The following is a 16972-nucleotide window of genomic DNA, read 5'->3' as shown; positions in this document are numbered from 1 at the left end:
AAAACTGCAAACATGTTCCACTTCATTTCCTACCTATTCTCTCTCTAGTCCATGTTAACACCTTTTTTGGATGGTTGTTACCCGTTATATTGTTAATCTAAATACAACATTTGTTTTGATTATTACTCAAATTATATTGTACCATGTCGTATTGTTTAAATCCATTGTTAAGTAACGACGAAAAGACCTTAATAACCGATTTGGTATGATCGTGTTGTTAGGGTATGACACACCTCTTAAGAAAAATATTTAAGGACATAAATAAAGACTACTTTCTACTATTACCTTTTAATTATTCCCAAACTATTTTTCTAGAAAATATAAAGTAGTTAAGAATCTCATTAAAAGGAAAGGTCAATATGAAAAAAGGAAAAAAAAAATTCCAACAATTCTCTTAAAACTTTAAAAAATTCACTTGTTTTGAAGTATGATTTTTCCTCCCAAATAATCTTAGGATTAGAGGGAGTATTTAATAGACCCATTTTCCTACATTTTCTAATTCACACTTCATTTAAAATATAATCACCCAATAATCAGCTTCACTCCATTACACTTTTTTTTCTATTTTCTCAAGTGCACATTTGGATTAGTGTCACTTTTCCTATCCAATTTTAAGAACTAAGTTAAATTTATTTAACAAGTATTTTAACCATAATTAAAAGAATAAATTTTGGAAATGGATATAAATTGAGAAAGAGTGAATGGCAGATGAAAGAATATTATCTCACATTTAACAATCTACCTAAACCAAAATTGAGAGAAAAAATGTTGTATTTAACATGATCATCAAGACCAAATCTGATGCTAATATGCAGATTATTCAATCTCCACAAGCAAAGATGTGTACTAACAAGTTGGCTTCTTCTAGGCCATCCATGAAGGAAGTAATGCAAACTCTTCTACTCTTTGCTTGCTAGCTAAAGCTAACTGTTCAGAAAAGCTGAATACTCACCAGAAAATCATTCTATCAGCAGTTAATAGCTTGTCCTCTGAGAATAACACAGACATGAATCACTCATATATGATGCACAAGAACAAGATTATCATAAAAGGAAGAAGAAAATAACTCATTTATGGTGCAAATCCAAACTAGTACATTTGTGCAAAGATGAAGATATTCATAAAATTTTCATAGATATCCTTTTAAGACAGAGTACATACTAATGGAGCACACACAAAAAACACATTAGGATCTCCCGACCAGTGTCTTAAGCAGATTTATCGTAGTGAGTGTTTCTCCTTGCACATTCCAAGATTGTCTTGTCAGCAGTAATGAAGTATGCAGCAATTGAAGCTGTTCACAGAAAGAAAACAATAGAATATAACTAGGGACTTCGAGAAACATGTTAGGAGCTGCAGAAGGAAAACTAAAGCAAACAAACAGAGAAACTATTATTACCACGGATTTACATAGAAGTTGAAGATCACCTAACATGCTATGTTATTCTAGACGTACAGTACATGATATAATGTCTGGTGACCAAAAGCAAAGGGTGGTTGCGACAAAAGTGAAATACTTAATACTCATAAGTGATAGGATCAAAAGATGATTGTGGTAAGAAGAAGCTCTTGCATTGAGACGTCCAAACTGGACTTGTAAGACTAAAGGAACCGGATAATGAAGTTTCTCATAGGAAGATAACTGAAGCATTCAGGAACTTAAAGAAACTACCGCACTTCACGAACAATTAACACAGGGTAACTGAAGATTAGGTACCTAACCAGCATTAATGCCTTTGGGTACGAATACATGATCAGAATACGGAAAATTATCACTAAAAAAGGATAGTGCAAATTATCCTAAATTAAAGGTCTTTATGGTGCATCTGAGTTACTTTTAAGAAATTAAGTTCACAAATTGCGTTCTTCATCAGAACAATGCATCCAAAAGTGTAATATTTTGAGAAGGACTTCACTTCCTCTGCCTTCAGAAAGAAAAGGTGCTTTTATGCTCAAATCTGTTCTTGATATCGACCAACACTCTAATAACTTTTCTATCAAATCTTATAACCATTTCCACAACGTTTTGTTAATATTTGTTCACAAAGTTTTTCCATAAAAGAGTAGTACCCTCATGTTTACATATAAAGATATTAAATTCTTCCACATTTTACAGGGATGATAGAAATTAGAGCTCTTCAATAGAAATTAAGGGTCTTCAATAGAGATAATTAATTTTAAGCTTACAAAACGTCATCGAGTGGACTATGTGAAGTTAAAATAAATTAAAGGGTTAAGTATATACTGGAATAAGTTGATGTGCTTAATCTCATGATAGATAGGCATTAACCAAAATATTGTTATTTGATTTAATATGCATGATACTCATGCACAATTGACATGCTCATTTCCGTTTGAGGAAAAAAGATGAAACAAGAAGAAGATGAAGATAATAATTCACATAAAATGTAGTCAAATGAGATGGAAGATTTTGTGTCTTCACCTGTATATAAGCCTAATCAAATCACAGATCCCTCACACAATTAACAGTTGAAGGACTAATCAATAAAATATGTGAACATATGTGTTAAGGTCATACCAGCAGATATGATGAGTGCTTGAGCAGTATAATTGAGATTTGCCTTTGCCCAAGGAATTGTCCGCACAGCAACCAACTGAGAATCAGAGAGTCAAGATTTATAAGATACAGACAACTGAGAGTCTGAGACAAGAAAAATAACTTTTCCCTTTTAATGAATATATCTGCCGTCACAGCAATGGTGCTACAGCATCGAAGTGTTGGAAAGAGAAGAGTAGTTATCAATAAAGAAGGGTCGTCTGTTTCATGAAATATAAGATTAAAGTCATACTTATCTAGAGCAAGATCATTTTTACTATACAGTTAAGCTGACAACTGAAAAATAATTCAGACATAAACCTGGTATACCATGACGTCTCATTTTTCCCTTTTCATGACTGCGGGAGATTCTTGGTCAAAAATGTTATTTTCTTCATATGAGTTGCAGTCAGCACTATCTAGCTACTTTTTGACCATCAATAGCTATCAGAACCAGAGGACTGCAGATACATGGAACTCTTGACAAACTAAATCCAAAATGAAATTTGGATGCAATATTGTACTTCTACAATAGCAAGAGTATAGTCTAAAACTTCAAATGCTTGGCAATGATAAGTTTTCTAACAACTTATCTCTTCTTTCTACTTAGATTTTTGTGATGAATAGTGAGAAAATTAGTGCACTTACGGTGGTTTACAAGTTTTATATGTTTGACAAGTGAATTGGAAGAAACCGAGTGGGAACAAGCCAAAAGGGAGTTAAACAGAAGAAAAGGAAATTCTGCTTAGTTACTGCCCTTCGCGTTCACATAGAGCATTCACTCGATCGCAGAGGGTCAAGAAGTTACACTCGACAGCGACGTGATAGATGCAACCATGAAGGCTGGGAAAACATTGAACCATGATCACGATGGTTAATGCCACGCGAAAGAGTAGTTCTGAGCGAAAGCTGGACAGAAATGGAATTTCAACTTCGGGAATTCAGAATGTATAAATTCAAACTTAAGAAGATTTTCAGAGTAACTTTGGCTAAATTCCAAGCTTAGGGAGCAAGGATCCATCAACCAAACCTTGGAGATCGAAGATTTGGAGCAAAGTTTATGAGAATTTCTTACTCATTTCTTTAATTCCTTGCATTGTAATGATATGTTTGGTTTTAGTTGTTGTATTTTCAGTTGAATAATGTTACTAGAGATTAAAAATTATTAGGGTTTTGGTTAGTATCTAGTCGCTTTTGTATTAATTGAATATTTGTGATTTTATGAATGGATCTTTGTTAATTTAGTTAATCTAGTGCATCATTTCTTTCCAATGGGAGCGAACAGCCCTAGGACATCCCCTATTAGCCTTAATGAAATTCGAGAGAGGGAGTTGAGGTAGGGCTAGATTAATAAACCCAACTTTGGGCTTTAAACCTTATCTAATAGATTTAACCTATGGATAGGAAGAAGCAAAGTGTAGCCTGAAATTAAAATGTGCTTAATGCTTCTTAGTTCGATTCGAGAGAACTAGCTAAGATAGACGCACTAAGGTGCTAAGAAACGGTTAGTGGGTAGTCAAGAGTCCATTAGTTGTTGAGAAACACTTTAGGCTAATTGATTTCCAAGACTAATTGCTAGATCTATAATTAAGTAATGATAGTTAATTAAATCCAATGGATTAGTCTTGATGTTAATTTATTCCCTATTTTCCGAGTCCCTTGATTTCCTTTGCTTGAGAGTGACTCCATTGATCACTTTATATGCTTTCTAGTTAGTAATTATATTTATTAGTTTAACTAAAAATCAAATCTTAATTGGGTAAATTATATTGCATGCGACTCTGTCCACTTCCTATTTGAATATAAGTGGATTTGGACGTTAGCAGACAATAATCAATCATCAAAAGAACATCAATTCACGAACCGTAGGAATAGCACTAGCAACACAAGCAACTGCGGCTGCTTTAGTTCCTGCACGGACACCCTCTGCAAGTTCAGCAAAATGCACAAACAAATCAGGTATAAGACATCTTTTCCACTTAATGGTACTAGCCAAAATGTATAAAGAGGCAACCTTCCCATATAATATGTAAATTAACTAGCAGAGCAAAAGAAAAATGAGTAGCTTCGGCTTAAGTCAGCAGCCTGAATCCACAATTCATGAAGTTTGGGATCATCAAGTTTGGAACATAAGATTTAGGAGACTTTTAAATGACTGGGAAGGTACCAGAGTAGCTGAATTTCTTCAGAAGTTTAGAGCCAGTCCAAGGTACTACAACAAGTGAAGATAAAAAGGAGACTGCACACTGAAATCTTCATATGCAGCACTCAATCACTATGGACAGCAGACCAACAATTGTCCCTAGAAGCACATCTAGAAAGTGAAAATACCATGCAAGGTGGTATGTTTCTCATGGTTGATTTCAAGGTAAGCATGCCTAACTCAAGATAACTTGATGAGAAGGAGAAAGAAACTGTGCTCAATATGTTATTTGTGTAAGAAGGGAGCAGAGAGCATTAATCATCTCCTTATACCCTGTCTGGTCACTGACAGATATGGCAAAAAAAAATTCAAATGAAAGGCATCACGTGGATTATGCTTAAGTTCTGGAGACTTTTAGCTTGCTGGAACGATGTTGGCAGTCCTGATTGGCAGAAAATAGGTGGAACTGAGTTCTTGCTTGCATATGGTGGACTATTTGGAAGGAAAGAAACACAAGATGCTTTGAAGAAAGATCCAGCATTGTGCAGATAATCAAAATGAACTGTCTACAGTTATTTCATTTTTGGTGTAAAGAAGAATTTGTAGAAGATGTTGATACACTGCAAGACATCATAGAGGTCTTGTAAAAGAACAAGGACCTATTTTTTTGCCTTTTGTAACGTCCATATGGTTTCCAGCACTTGCTTTGTGCTGATGATATATTATACTATACCACTCTCAAATAAAAAAGAATGAGAGAACTTTCTTTTTACATTGTCAACATAGCAGAAAAGTTGTTGAAGTAAATATCCATACCATGACTAAATAAAAAAACAGGACATTCAAACTTTTGAATGCACTAAAATATTTTTAACAGGAATTAACCTAAAACCAAGCATTACAAATTTTCAATCAATTTTAACATGATAGAACTCGAGGCAACTTTCTAACAGCGGCTGTTTTTTTTTTTTTTACAAGTCTTCATAACAACCTACAGAGAGAGAGAGGTGAAATAATGTAGACTTACAGAACTTGAAATTAGCAAGGATATCATTCACACAAAGTTTTTTTTCCTTCATGATCATGAAGATATTTATCTCCAGCAAACCAATTTCAAAACCAAGTCCAGAAGAAGCAATCTAATGTAAGAAACCTGATCACTTTGACCAACCAGAAAGCAGAAGACACTTTATAGTTTCTTAAGAGGTAACAAACAGTTTTTATCTTCTTTTTTTATAAGGTAGGCAACAATAGACTTTTGGAGGATCCAACGTGCACCCGTTGACATTTTTGAAGCGTCCGAACAACATATGTGGATATTCCTAAGACCATATTCTAGGTCAGACACGCCAAGTATGTAAAAGCAGCAAAAAGTACCAAATCATTGGTATTCATATTTTTATGCTATTTTATATTACAACAGGGCTGATTCGACCCTACTAAGTAAACGTATCTTCTATCTCTTCCACAAGAAATCACAACACAAAATGTGCTGAAATCGTGAGCAAACAGCTTCATAGTTTATTCAAGTTATCATAGTACATGAAACATGATAAATGGTGATCCAATAGGCTGGTGCATTTTATATTTTTCAATATTTTTGATGCTTTCCAACATCAACCTAGAACATAAACAACAAAACCCTCTTACAAAATGAGGTTAAAAGGTGCTTCCCGATATATAACAAAACTTGCTAAACAAAGCTGTTTTAAATGGAAGCTTGTACCTGCAGAAGGATGCCAATTACATATATGATCAAATAATATTTCATTGACAGAAAAACTAGACTTCACCTGTGTTTGGTATAGAGGAGGGAAATGTTTTCTTATTTTCGCATGTTTATTCGAACAAATTTTTTGAAAAATATTTTTTCAAGGAAAACAAGTTCCTTAAAAATGACGAAATGACTTCATTAATGGAAGTAGGGAAAACAAGTTATGTAAGTGATGTTATATGTTTATGGTATCCTCCCCACCCACTCGACATCCCCAACCCCTACATCTTGACCATCCCAGCCCCGCCACCCCTGAGGCTCCCACCCCTATAGTGTTTTGCTAAGATTAATGATGTAATGATTTGGAAACACAATCATGATGGTATGTTGTCAGTCAGCAGATTGTACAATAGGAAAGTGAAGGAACTTCCAGGGGAAATCTCTGGACCACAAATCAATATTAGACTCACTTCCCACCTATGTAATGTCTCCACTTCCTATTCCCTCTAAGGTGGTGAAAATATTAGATAAACTCATAAGAAACTTCCTCTGGAAAAGAGGCAAAGAAGAAAAGAGCTATCATCTAGTGAATGGAATACAGTAATGCTAAGCAAAGGAAAGGGAGGCTTGGGAATCCAAAATTTGAGAGTGCAGAATTAAAGTCTCCGAATGAATCAGTGAGGAGAAGACCCTTTGGAGGGAAGTGATATTGGCAAAATATGGTGAACTTAGTCCTTGGGTCTTAGGACAGCTTCAATGCCATGTGTTGGGGAGTGTGGAGATACATCAGAGCCATGTAGACTCACCAGAAGAAGAACTAACTCTGAAGGTGGGGAGCCATGTAGACTCACCGGAAGAGTACCTTTCATATCATCCATTAAAACGAATTGAGAATGGACAATTGTGTACTAAACTATAGGTATTTCATTTGTTAATAAGAAAAAGCACCTAACTAATCAAAGATACTGATATGTTCCACGACTTGTTAATACAAGAAGGAACTTCTGTAAAAGCAATGGGAAGAGTTACTCTGATACCCATGAGTGATGCCTATTTGGGTAGAGTCATAACTTATAATTGCCCTGGCTAACTCAAGAGAAGCTGCAAAGAAGAGGCTTTGAAATAGCTTCCTGGTGTTCACTGTGTAATGAGACAAATGAGACTAATAGCCATCTATTCCTCCATTGCAAAGTCACTGCTCAATTATGGGCCATTTTTCTTAGCAGAACACACACAAACTGGACAATGCCAGAACACACTGCAGACCTTCTTAGTTGCTGGGTGAGAAGAGGGGGGAGTAAGAGCCAGAAGAAATGGTGGAACATGATACCCTCTTGTATATGGTGGACTATTTGGAGAGAAAGAAACAAGAGGTGTATGGAAAATACTGCAGAATCAGTACAAAAGATCAAATGGCGTTGTATGAAGACCTTCTGTTTTTGGTGTAATGAGGAGGGTATAGAGGATGCTGGACAGATTTTAAATTTTTTCTCTTCTTTATAAGTTTAGTAGCAATTTCTTGAGTTGGTCTTTTTTGGGTCACTGATGTAAAGCTTTTTGATGGTTGCCAGCATACCCTCATTGCTGAGGAATACAACTTTACTTTATCAAAAAAAAGATTACATATAAATTCTCTTAAGCTAACATTTTTTTGCTTACTTACCATTACCAAACACAAGAAAATAAGTAAGAAACCCACTTGTTCTCAAAGAAAACATCTACTAGGAAAATATCCTCCTTCATACCAGACACTTGATCCAGCAAAAAATCTCCATAATATAAAATGAGGTCCATCTAGTGTTTCCAGAAAGGCAAATTAAAGTCTGCAGAAGAATTCTAAACTAGAGGCAAGAACCAACAAAAATGCTACTTAACATTAAAGTTCCTAGCTTTTCTCTAGAACACAGTACAACCAACATGAAAAAGTAACATTAATCTGAAAAAGGAACAGATAAGAAGAGGAAAATCTATTACAAATAACACCCAATCAAGCAAAAAAAAAAAAACTCAAATCACAAAACAAAGCTAAAAATCCAATTTTTATTCCTCCAAATACCTAGAAAAAGTAGGGAAAAAAAGTTAAGAAAATTTGTAACCTTGAGTACATTCCCTAGACTTGCGAATTCTGTCCTCTTCATATGCAGAAGCAATCAACAAAGACTCCCTTCGCTTTGCCCATGAGTCCTCCCTTCTCATCTCTGATGAAATTCCCATTTCTCTTTTTGACAAATTAAGAAGAATCTGCTTCAGAAAAAGCACAAGTATTCAAAAAGAATTAACTTTTAAATGAGGAAGTCAGCAGAGAGATGGATCAAGAAAATGACATGGGGTTGCAGATTTATGGTGGAGAAAGCAAAATGGAATATTGATATACTGCTGCAGTTGAGGGCGGCGAGTTGAATAAACAAATGCAGTCAGCACACAGAGATGGCAGCAGTTTTGGCTGCTTTCTTGCTAGTATTTTTTATTTTCCTTTTTGGAGTGAGTGACTACTCTAATTTATTCCTTCCTCCCATTTTACATGAATTGGTTTAGATTATCACCAAATTTAAGAAAGAATTTTTTTGAGTATTTATAATTTAAAATAAGTAATAAATGTTTGTATTGCTATAGATTGTTTCATAAATACTAAAATATATATTTTAAAATTAAATTTATGAGTAGATCTATCACATATGGTTTGACTAGTGCAATTTACATCCCCTATGTTGTTTGCAGATTATTACACAGTGGGTAGTGCACATAAAGTGCTACGATTGTAACCAGAGGCGAACCCAGAATTTGAAGAATTCCGATGCACTAATATTATCTTAATTTAGGCATTAGCAAAAAAATGGGTTTGTTCTACGGAATGATTATAGGTTTGAATCCCTTATCCAGCCATTCGAATGTTATTAATAAGCCCCCTTTAAATTCAAAACTTATACTAATAAATATGAAAAAGGCTTAAAAATGTCCTTAACCTATTAGAAATGGTTCAAAAATGCACTCATTTCATCTATTGGTTTAAAAATACTTTTTTCTATAAATACAACAATAACTCTTTAAAAGGACAATCAAACTCTTGCTCAACATTATGGAATCAGAGACAGCAACTTGAACTTCACGATGTTCTATAGGCATAACATAGTTGCAACTTCTTGGCCAACGATACAACATCCAAACCCCAGGAATCCATATAGAATGTAAGCAGCAATTCTATGATTCTATGAATATATACACCCTACAGTTCAAATACACTGCTGTCCAGAGGCAATTTGCAGACGACCAGTGAACCCTTTATATACATCATATTGATGATAGCAAGACATCAGAAAAGGTACTGTGACCATTGTGGCTATATTGGAAGTAATTTCTGTAGAAAACATAGATCCAAGACATGGTTAATATCCATAAAAAAGCATCTTGCATAGTAGTAGTAGCACCCTTAACTATTGGAGCCGCCATTTTGTACAAATATGCACCATCCCAAAAGGAAATGGGCCCATTGAGCTGCGGCAATGTCACACAAGTCCCACAAAATCCTGCAATAAAAATGCAGATCACAGCCATAACCTCCCTCAATTGACCAGCCATGATGGACCAGTCGGCAATGCCAAAAGCAAGCTATGCAATGGCCCCAAAGCTTCTGCCAACTTCGCTGATGAGCAAAACTTTGTAATAGGTTAGCAACCACAACTTTGTCATCATGACAGGAGAAAAAAAGACCAAAGTGCAGTAACAAGATCACGATAACGAAGGTGAAGATGGAAAGATTTGTGAGCGAAAGGGTAACACTCAGTAAAAGGGAATAATCAAGCCTTTGACTAATACAAGACAAAGTAGGAAGTCTTAAGAGAGGAACCAAAAAGGACACATATGCATCAGTAAAGTAGAATAACCATCACTTCCCTATCCACGTACAGTCGTGCATCCTCTTCAAGATCATGTCCATGCCGCAGAAGTTCAGGCAATACAGGAACTTCACCCATAAACTGTAACCTGGAGCAAGAATATCACGAGACTGCATTGAATTGAACACATCGTTTGTGGTATAAAAAAACATCTAGACAGACATCAACAATATGACCCATGTATTCAATGAGGAACAGGACCATGGTGAGAGCATTCTTGGCTTCAACTAATTGTCCCGTGTCATTCCAAGTACACTAGCTCCCTCACTAGGTATAAGTATTGTGATCCTGTGGCAAATACCAGAATAAGTTTATAGACATAGATGAATACAATAGAAACAATATCAAGAGTGTGGTACAGAAGAACCATCCATAGACCAACAATATTTGCTAATTCAGTAGTAAACTTAGTGACCATAGCCAACTCGGAGAGCGCACGAACCACAGGACTGAAAATTGAACCATTGTCATGAACCTACCAACTCCTTTAGGAATGCACAGTCATCAAAATGAACCAGAAATGATGCCGTATTACCACTAGTGTTTGTGATAAGAAAAGAACCAAAAACACCAATTGTCATCTGTAGAGTGAGGAAGGAAAAATTAAAGAAATTACCAATATGATCCTTTACTTGAGACGTAGAAATAAAGTTCCAATTAGCGAGGAAGGGTCATATTTGACAAAAATATGGGTGTGCCAAGAAGTGTGTTGCCTTTGAATACCACACCAAGGGGCAAGAAGATTATCAGGCAATATAAACTCCACCCGCATTGCTCCAACAAAAGAATACATAAGGGAAAGTTTGGAAAACCATCCCAGTAGCTTGTAAGGTGCAGAAGCAGTTCACTGCCTTCAACACCCATTTTATCCACCTGAATCATCCATAAAGTCCTGCCCAGTATCAACCCACGCATCCACAACACTATCAAATGGTAAAATACCTAGTATTGGTTCAAGCTCAAAATGGAGATCTGGGCACATCCTCATATGATAGCTAAAACAACTTATAGACTAGATAGACGAGGAGAAGAACTGTACTTTATTTATACGCTAATGAAGAATATATAGGAGTTGATACAACAATCAGTCCTAAAGTGATGCAACAACTAATCCCAGCTGTACAAGCAGATAACTGTGAGATAATTAAAAAATATTCATGTATATCTCTTTTAATAGCAACATGAGGTATCAAGTAGTAGACCAATAGGAAGCTTCTCACCTGAGAGTTCATATGTGTTGTGTTGTACAGTGCCAAATGATGGAGCAGAAGCGTTGAAATTAGTGCATAAGCATGAGATATGGCTAATAGAATCGGATGCGCATTTGGATAGACTCCCAATTGTAGAAACAGGGACAGTTAACTGAACATTCGCTAAGATTGGTGCAAAATTGTCTAGAACAAATTCTTTGTCTTTAACAACCAAAATTTCTTGAACCGCACTCATTGAACCTTCAAATTCATCTTGAAGGTCGCACACCTCCTCTGATTTTTCATCTTCTAGAGCAGAGTGACTCTCTGAGCTAAAAACTGTTGCATCAGAACGCTCATCGACGACGACGAGCACCTTGTGGTTGGTTTGTTGGGAACATTCATCGAACAGGTGGGCTTCGATAGTGCTGCATATCCTTCTGTAGACACAAGTACCTCATTATCTGAATTAAATGGTGAATCCTCTGTCTGTCGCATTTCATCGAACAGTTGTTCTGCGTCTGAATTTCCAACTATGGAAGTTGATTCAAATGCACTAAGGTAGGGGTATTGCTCAGATTAGCAAACAGAAACCAATATAACAAAGTAAGTTGTATTGATCAATAAAAGGAACTCACAATCAAATTGTTCATCAATTTAGTAACCAAAGAACAAAAGGAAACTAGAAAAGGGAGATTCTAGACTGCTATTACAAAATAGCTAATGAAAAGAAAATAACATATGTCTTGACATGAGTACTCGTAGATTATTTCTCTCTTCTATATGTAGACAACTTTCCAGGGTCCCAAATGTAATTCGACATACTCACACATGGTTCTTCCACCATGGCTAGGTTAATAACACCAAAGGTCCTCAAGCTCTCCATTCTGAAAGGAACTAGACAAATATCTAGTAATTCATTGCTCCGTGGCCAAAAGATACTTGGAAGATAATAAATTATTTTAACATTCAAGGGAAGTTCTTATGTAAGCTAGTATCAGATGGGAAAAGGGATAAAGATTTGTCCAACCCCAACAGGTCGTTCCAGCATCTCAACAAGGCTCAAGTGAACTAAAGCATTAAAACCCGTATCTGGGCTTCTACATCTGCCCATGGGCAGGCAGATTAGTAAAATGAAGATAAGAGACAATAACCATGAAAGGAAAGAGTAAAAAACAGCTTGCAATTACTAACTTCAATCATATTCAGAATGGTTACAGCAGAGATGAAAAAAAGCTTCATGGATGTATAAGCAAGCTGATCGTACTGGTTTTTCTTTCAGAAAAATGCATCTTGATCAAGGGATGCATATATCGCCAAGAAAATTACTGCATTTACATTTTTTCCGCTGTTGGAAGCAACCTGCTAACTCTCATGTCAGCTTGAATCATAACCCCTCTCTCAATTTGACAAAAAAAGAACTATCTGAATTTCAGCCTATCCAATAACTCAATTCTTCCCAACCCTCCATCCTCTTTTATATCCAACTGAGAGGACAGTCGCCTGCCACATTTTCAAAATGAGACTAAATTACTCCCTCATTATAGGTTTCTTATACAACTTCTGACTCTCCATTGACTGATGTTGCCGCCACTTATATTTGATTGGGCCTTGTCTGGTCCATCTTTTTATGGACTTACTGATCTCTTGGCTGCTTCTTTCGCTGGGCTTGATACATTGACGGGAACTGTTTTCTCCTTCAGAGGATTCTCACTCTCCTTTGAGACAGTCGCAGCTTTCTTTGATTTACCCTTGTCTGAAGTTTTCGGTGAAACTACATTGTCATTTGAAAGGCTAGCACTGCGTGGCTTTGTACTTTGTTTCTCGGTCTCGGCATCTGGAAGTAATGCACGTCGGCTTAAGCGAAGTTGCCCCTTGTCATTGATCTCTATGAGCTTGACATCCAGGCGGTCTCCAACTTTGAAAGCATCTTCAGCCTTGGCTAGCCAATTTGCACTCAGCTCACTGATATGGCATAATCCCTCTCGTCCAGGCACGATCTCCACAAAAACACCATAAGGCGCAACAGATTTAATTTCACAATTCTTATAAATGTCACCAACAGTTGGAACCATTGTTAGATTACTTATGATGGCTTTGGACTTTTCCAGGCTTAACAAATCCTTTGCAGTTATTTTCACCACACCATCATCTTGTGTTTCAATAGCTTCAACACCAGTTTCTTCAATAATGCTCTTCACCTTCTTTCCACCGGCGCCAATTATAAGGTTTACTTTTTCTGGTTTAACCTTCATAACATGGATGAGCGGAGCATATTTTGACAGCTCTCTTGAAGGGGGTGGTGAGCATTTTGACATCTCAGCAAGAATGTGCTTTCGACCATCTTTTGCTTGTAAGAGAGCTTGTTTCATGATTTGCAGTGTAATTCCTCCAACCTTTATGTCCATCTGAAATGCTGTAATACCAACATCATTTCCAGCAACCTTGAAATCCATATCTCCTGATGCATCTTCAGAACCCAATATGTCTGAAAGGATGAGTGGAGTTCCATCTCCACCAAATTCCTTTGTGTCCAGAACCATACCCATTGCAATACCTGCAATAGAACACTTAACAGGAACACCGGCATCTTGCAAAGCTAAGCACCCACCACATACAGACGCCATACTCGATGAGCCATTGCTTTCAGTGATGGTACTCTCAACACGAACAGTGTAAGGGAAGTCATCTTCGGGGGGCAGTATTGGTTGTAGTGCTCTCTCTGCAAGCATTCCATGACCAACTTCTCTTCTAGATGGGGCCCCTACCCTCCCAACTTCACCAACGCACGAGGGTGGAAATGAGTACTGAAGATAAAATCTCTTGTATTCATCTTCATCCACAAGGTTGTCTATCTTCTGTGCCATTTGCTTATCTCCAAGTGTTACCACCGCCAATGACTGTGTTTCACCTCGAGTGAAGAGAGCACTCCCATGTGCCCTAGGAAGCAGTCCACAGCGTGCATCAATCAATCGTATCTCCTGAGGGCTCCTTCCATCACTTCTCTTACCCTTGTCCACAATCTGTTTCCGCAAAAATTTGGACATAACTTCCTTAAATACCAGCTTCACATCAACCTCAGAGAACAGCAATGGCACAGATTTTCTTGCAACTGGCTTTATGTGAATATCACCCTCATCAACTTCACCATCAACCACCACTTCTTCATCTTCATCCTCCTCCTCTAGCAAATCTGGCATCGTCTCAGTTGATACAAAAGCTTCCATCGTACTGATATAACCTTTCTCAGACAATATGCTTATTACATTTTCTTCCAATGATGATAATGCCTTTCTTCTTGGAATCTTGTTTTTGATTTGTAGAACTTCCACTAACTCACTGCCAGCAATTTCTTCGACTAGCTTATACAGCTCCTTAGGAGGTAATCTGATTGCATCAAACATTTTGGGCTTTCCGCATTTCTGCACTAAAGCTTCCACCTCCTTGCAGATACCCCGCACAGCATCCTGCCCAACTTCTACGGCTTCAAGCAACTTATCCTCCGGAAGAAAATCACAGTACCCCTCAATCATCAATATTGCATCTTTGGTCCCTGCTAGTAACAAATCCAACGTGGAGTTTTCCATTTCCTTAATGGTTGGATTCAGGATGAACTTATCACCAATAAGACCAATTCGAACTCCAGCAATAACTTGTGAATTCGGTACTTGTGACAAAGCCATAGCAATTCCAGCAGCAGTAACTGACAATGCATCTGGTGGATGCACACCATCATAACTTAATACCCAAGAAAGCAGTTGAGTTTCATAATAAAACCCCTTAGGCATGGTTGGACGTAAAGGCCTATCTATCAATCTACAAATAAGAACCTCGTGATCTTTCGTCCTCCCTTCCCTTTTAAAAAATCCCCCACTCGTCCTACCAGCTGCAGAGAAACGTTCTTGATAATGTACAGAAAGTGGGAAAAAATCAGCAGGCTCACTTGGTACATCAGCTAAACAAACAGTTGTATAGATAATAGTTTCTCCATCTCTAATTGTAACAGCCCCACTAGCTTGCCTTCCTATAAGACCTGTCTCAACCGTAATATGTCTATCGCCAACAGGAATTCGAACAGAGAAAGGGGAAGGGGAACCTGGAACTCCTGCACTATCCGGAGGTAAAACAGACACTTCCTGTGGGTCAACTGAAGCTCTTAAGGAGAATTGCGTAGAATTTCGTCTTCGGCTTCTGGTCCTCCTGTTTTCCAGTGCTGAGGAAGCAAAAAACTGATAGGTTGTGCTGTGAAGCTGTAGAGGGAAAGCGTAGGACCTGCATAGTTCATTGCGAACTGTTGGTAGGAACTGTAGAGGTCGGCCATGGAAGCTAGGGTTGGCGAACATTGCTGCTTCGCCACAAAACTATAGGTGCTAAGTGAGACAGGGATTGGTGATATCCCTTTGAAATAAACGAAAAATGAAAATTAGTTAGATTATAAGATAAGAAAAGGAAAAGAGAAAGATTTGACTGTTTATTCACCATCTATCTATTAAAAAAAAAAAGGACAATTGTACTTATTTGAAAAGTGAGAACCTACCAAGTAAAAAATTGAATTTATCAAGTTATTCATTAAATTTATAAATACACATACAAAGGAAATAATATATTTAATAAAGATAATGACAATAAAATAAATAAAAATATGTTAAATATTGGTCGTTTAAATTAATGGTCACAAATAGGAGTGTACAAGTCAAACCGAACCGACGAACCAAATCAAATCGGAAAAAAAATCGATTAGTGGTTTGGTTTGGTTGGTTTGGCGGTTGAAAAAAAAACGATCACTCTTAGTTTGGTTTGGTATTAAAAGAAAAAAAGTCAAACCGAACCCAAACCAAACTGACATAATATATATATATATATATATATATGTATAATTTTATTTTATTTATAGATAAAAAATATTATTTATAATCTACTTTGTTAATATATTTTTAGTTAGTTTATAGTTTTCAATGTTTATATATTTTATTTCAAATTTGGGATTTGTAAAATTTGTAAATATTTTACTTTGTATTAAGATCCGAAGTTATAATTATATTGTTATAGTTTTTCAAATTCAATGTTAATAATTTACTTTGTAAATATTTCGTTTTGTATTCAGTTTGACTGTATCATTTAATCTTATTAAGAACGTTGATATTTCAAAAAAAAAAAATTGTACTCATGTGAATTTTACCGTGTTTACGAAAATTTCTATTAAGTTAACATTTCTTAAGTTTAGCTTATCACACAGATAAGTAAAAATATATTTGATCTCTTTTTCAAACATCGTATAGTTATAAAAAATCGAAAAACCGAAAAAACCAACTTTGCGTGGTTTGATTTGATTTTTAGATTTAATAAACTGACATAACTGGTTTAGATTTTTTTTAATGAAAAACCAAACTAAACCGACCAATGTACACCCCTAGTCACAAATATAAAATATGTATTAGAGATGTAACGACCCTAAAAACGAACTAGTGAAACTAG

At 36.3% G+C, this 16972-nt stretch overlaps 2 protein-coding genes across 2 annotated transcripts; both read right to left on the bottom strand.

Annotated features, from left to right (window-relative positions):
- Positions 1-1043: 1043 nt before the first annotated feature.
- On the bottom strand, positions 1044-8922 carry LOC102599369 (early nodulin-93). Its single transcript, XM_015305009.1, has 5 exons — positions 8739-8922; positions 8511-8655; positions 4422-4483; positions 2540-2615; positions 1044-1294 (listed from the first exon to the last, which is right to left on the bottom strand). The coding sequence occupies exons 2-5, from the start codon at positions 8626-8628 to the stop codon at positions 1209-1211; spliced, it is 342 nt and encodes a 113-aa protein (XP_015160495.1). The 5' UTR covers positions 8629-8655; positions 8739-8922; the 3' UTR covers positions 1044-1208.
- A 3176-nt stretch (positions 8923-12098) lies between these two features.
- On the bottom strand, positions 12099-15921 carry LOC102599047 (probable polyribonucleotide nucleotidyltransferase 1, chloroplastic). Its single transcript, XM_015305010.1, has one exon. The coding sequence runs from the start codon at positions 15838-15840 to the stop codon at positions 13126-13128; it is 2715 nt and encodes a 904-aa protein (XP_015160496.1). The 5' UTR covers positions 15841-15921; the 3' UTR covers positions 12099-13125.
- Between the last annotated feature and the right edge of the window lie 1051 nt (positions 15922-16972).

The sequence above is a fragment of the Solanum tuberosum genome, unplaced genomic scaffold, assembly GCF_000226075.1.
Source record: "Solanum tuberosum cultivar DM 1-3 516 R44 unplaced genomic scaffold, SolTub_3.0 scf00643, whole genome shotgun sequence".
Classification (NCBI taxonomy): domain Eukaryota; kingdom Viridiplantae; phylum Streptophyta; class Magnoliopsida; order Solanales; family Solanaceae; genus Solanum; species Solanum tuberosum.
This window is presented reverse-complemented; position numbering and strand designations above follow the sequence as displayed.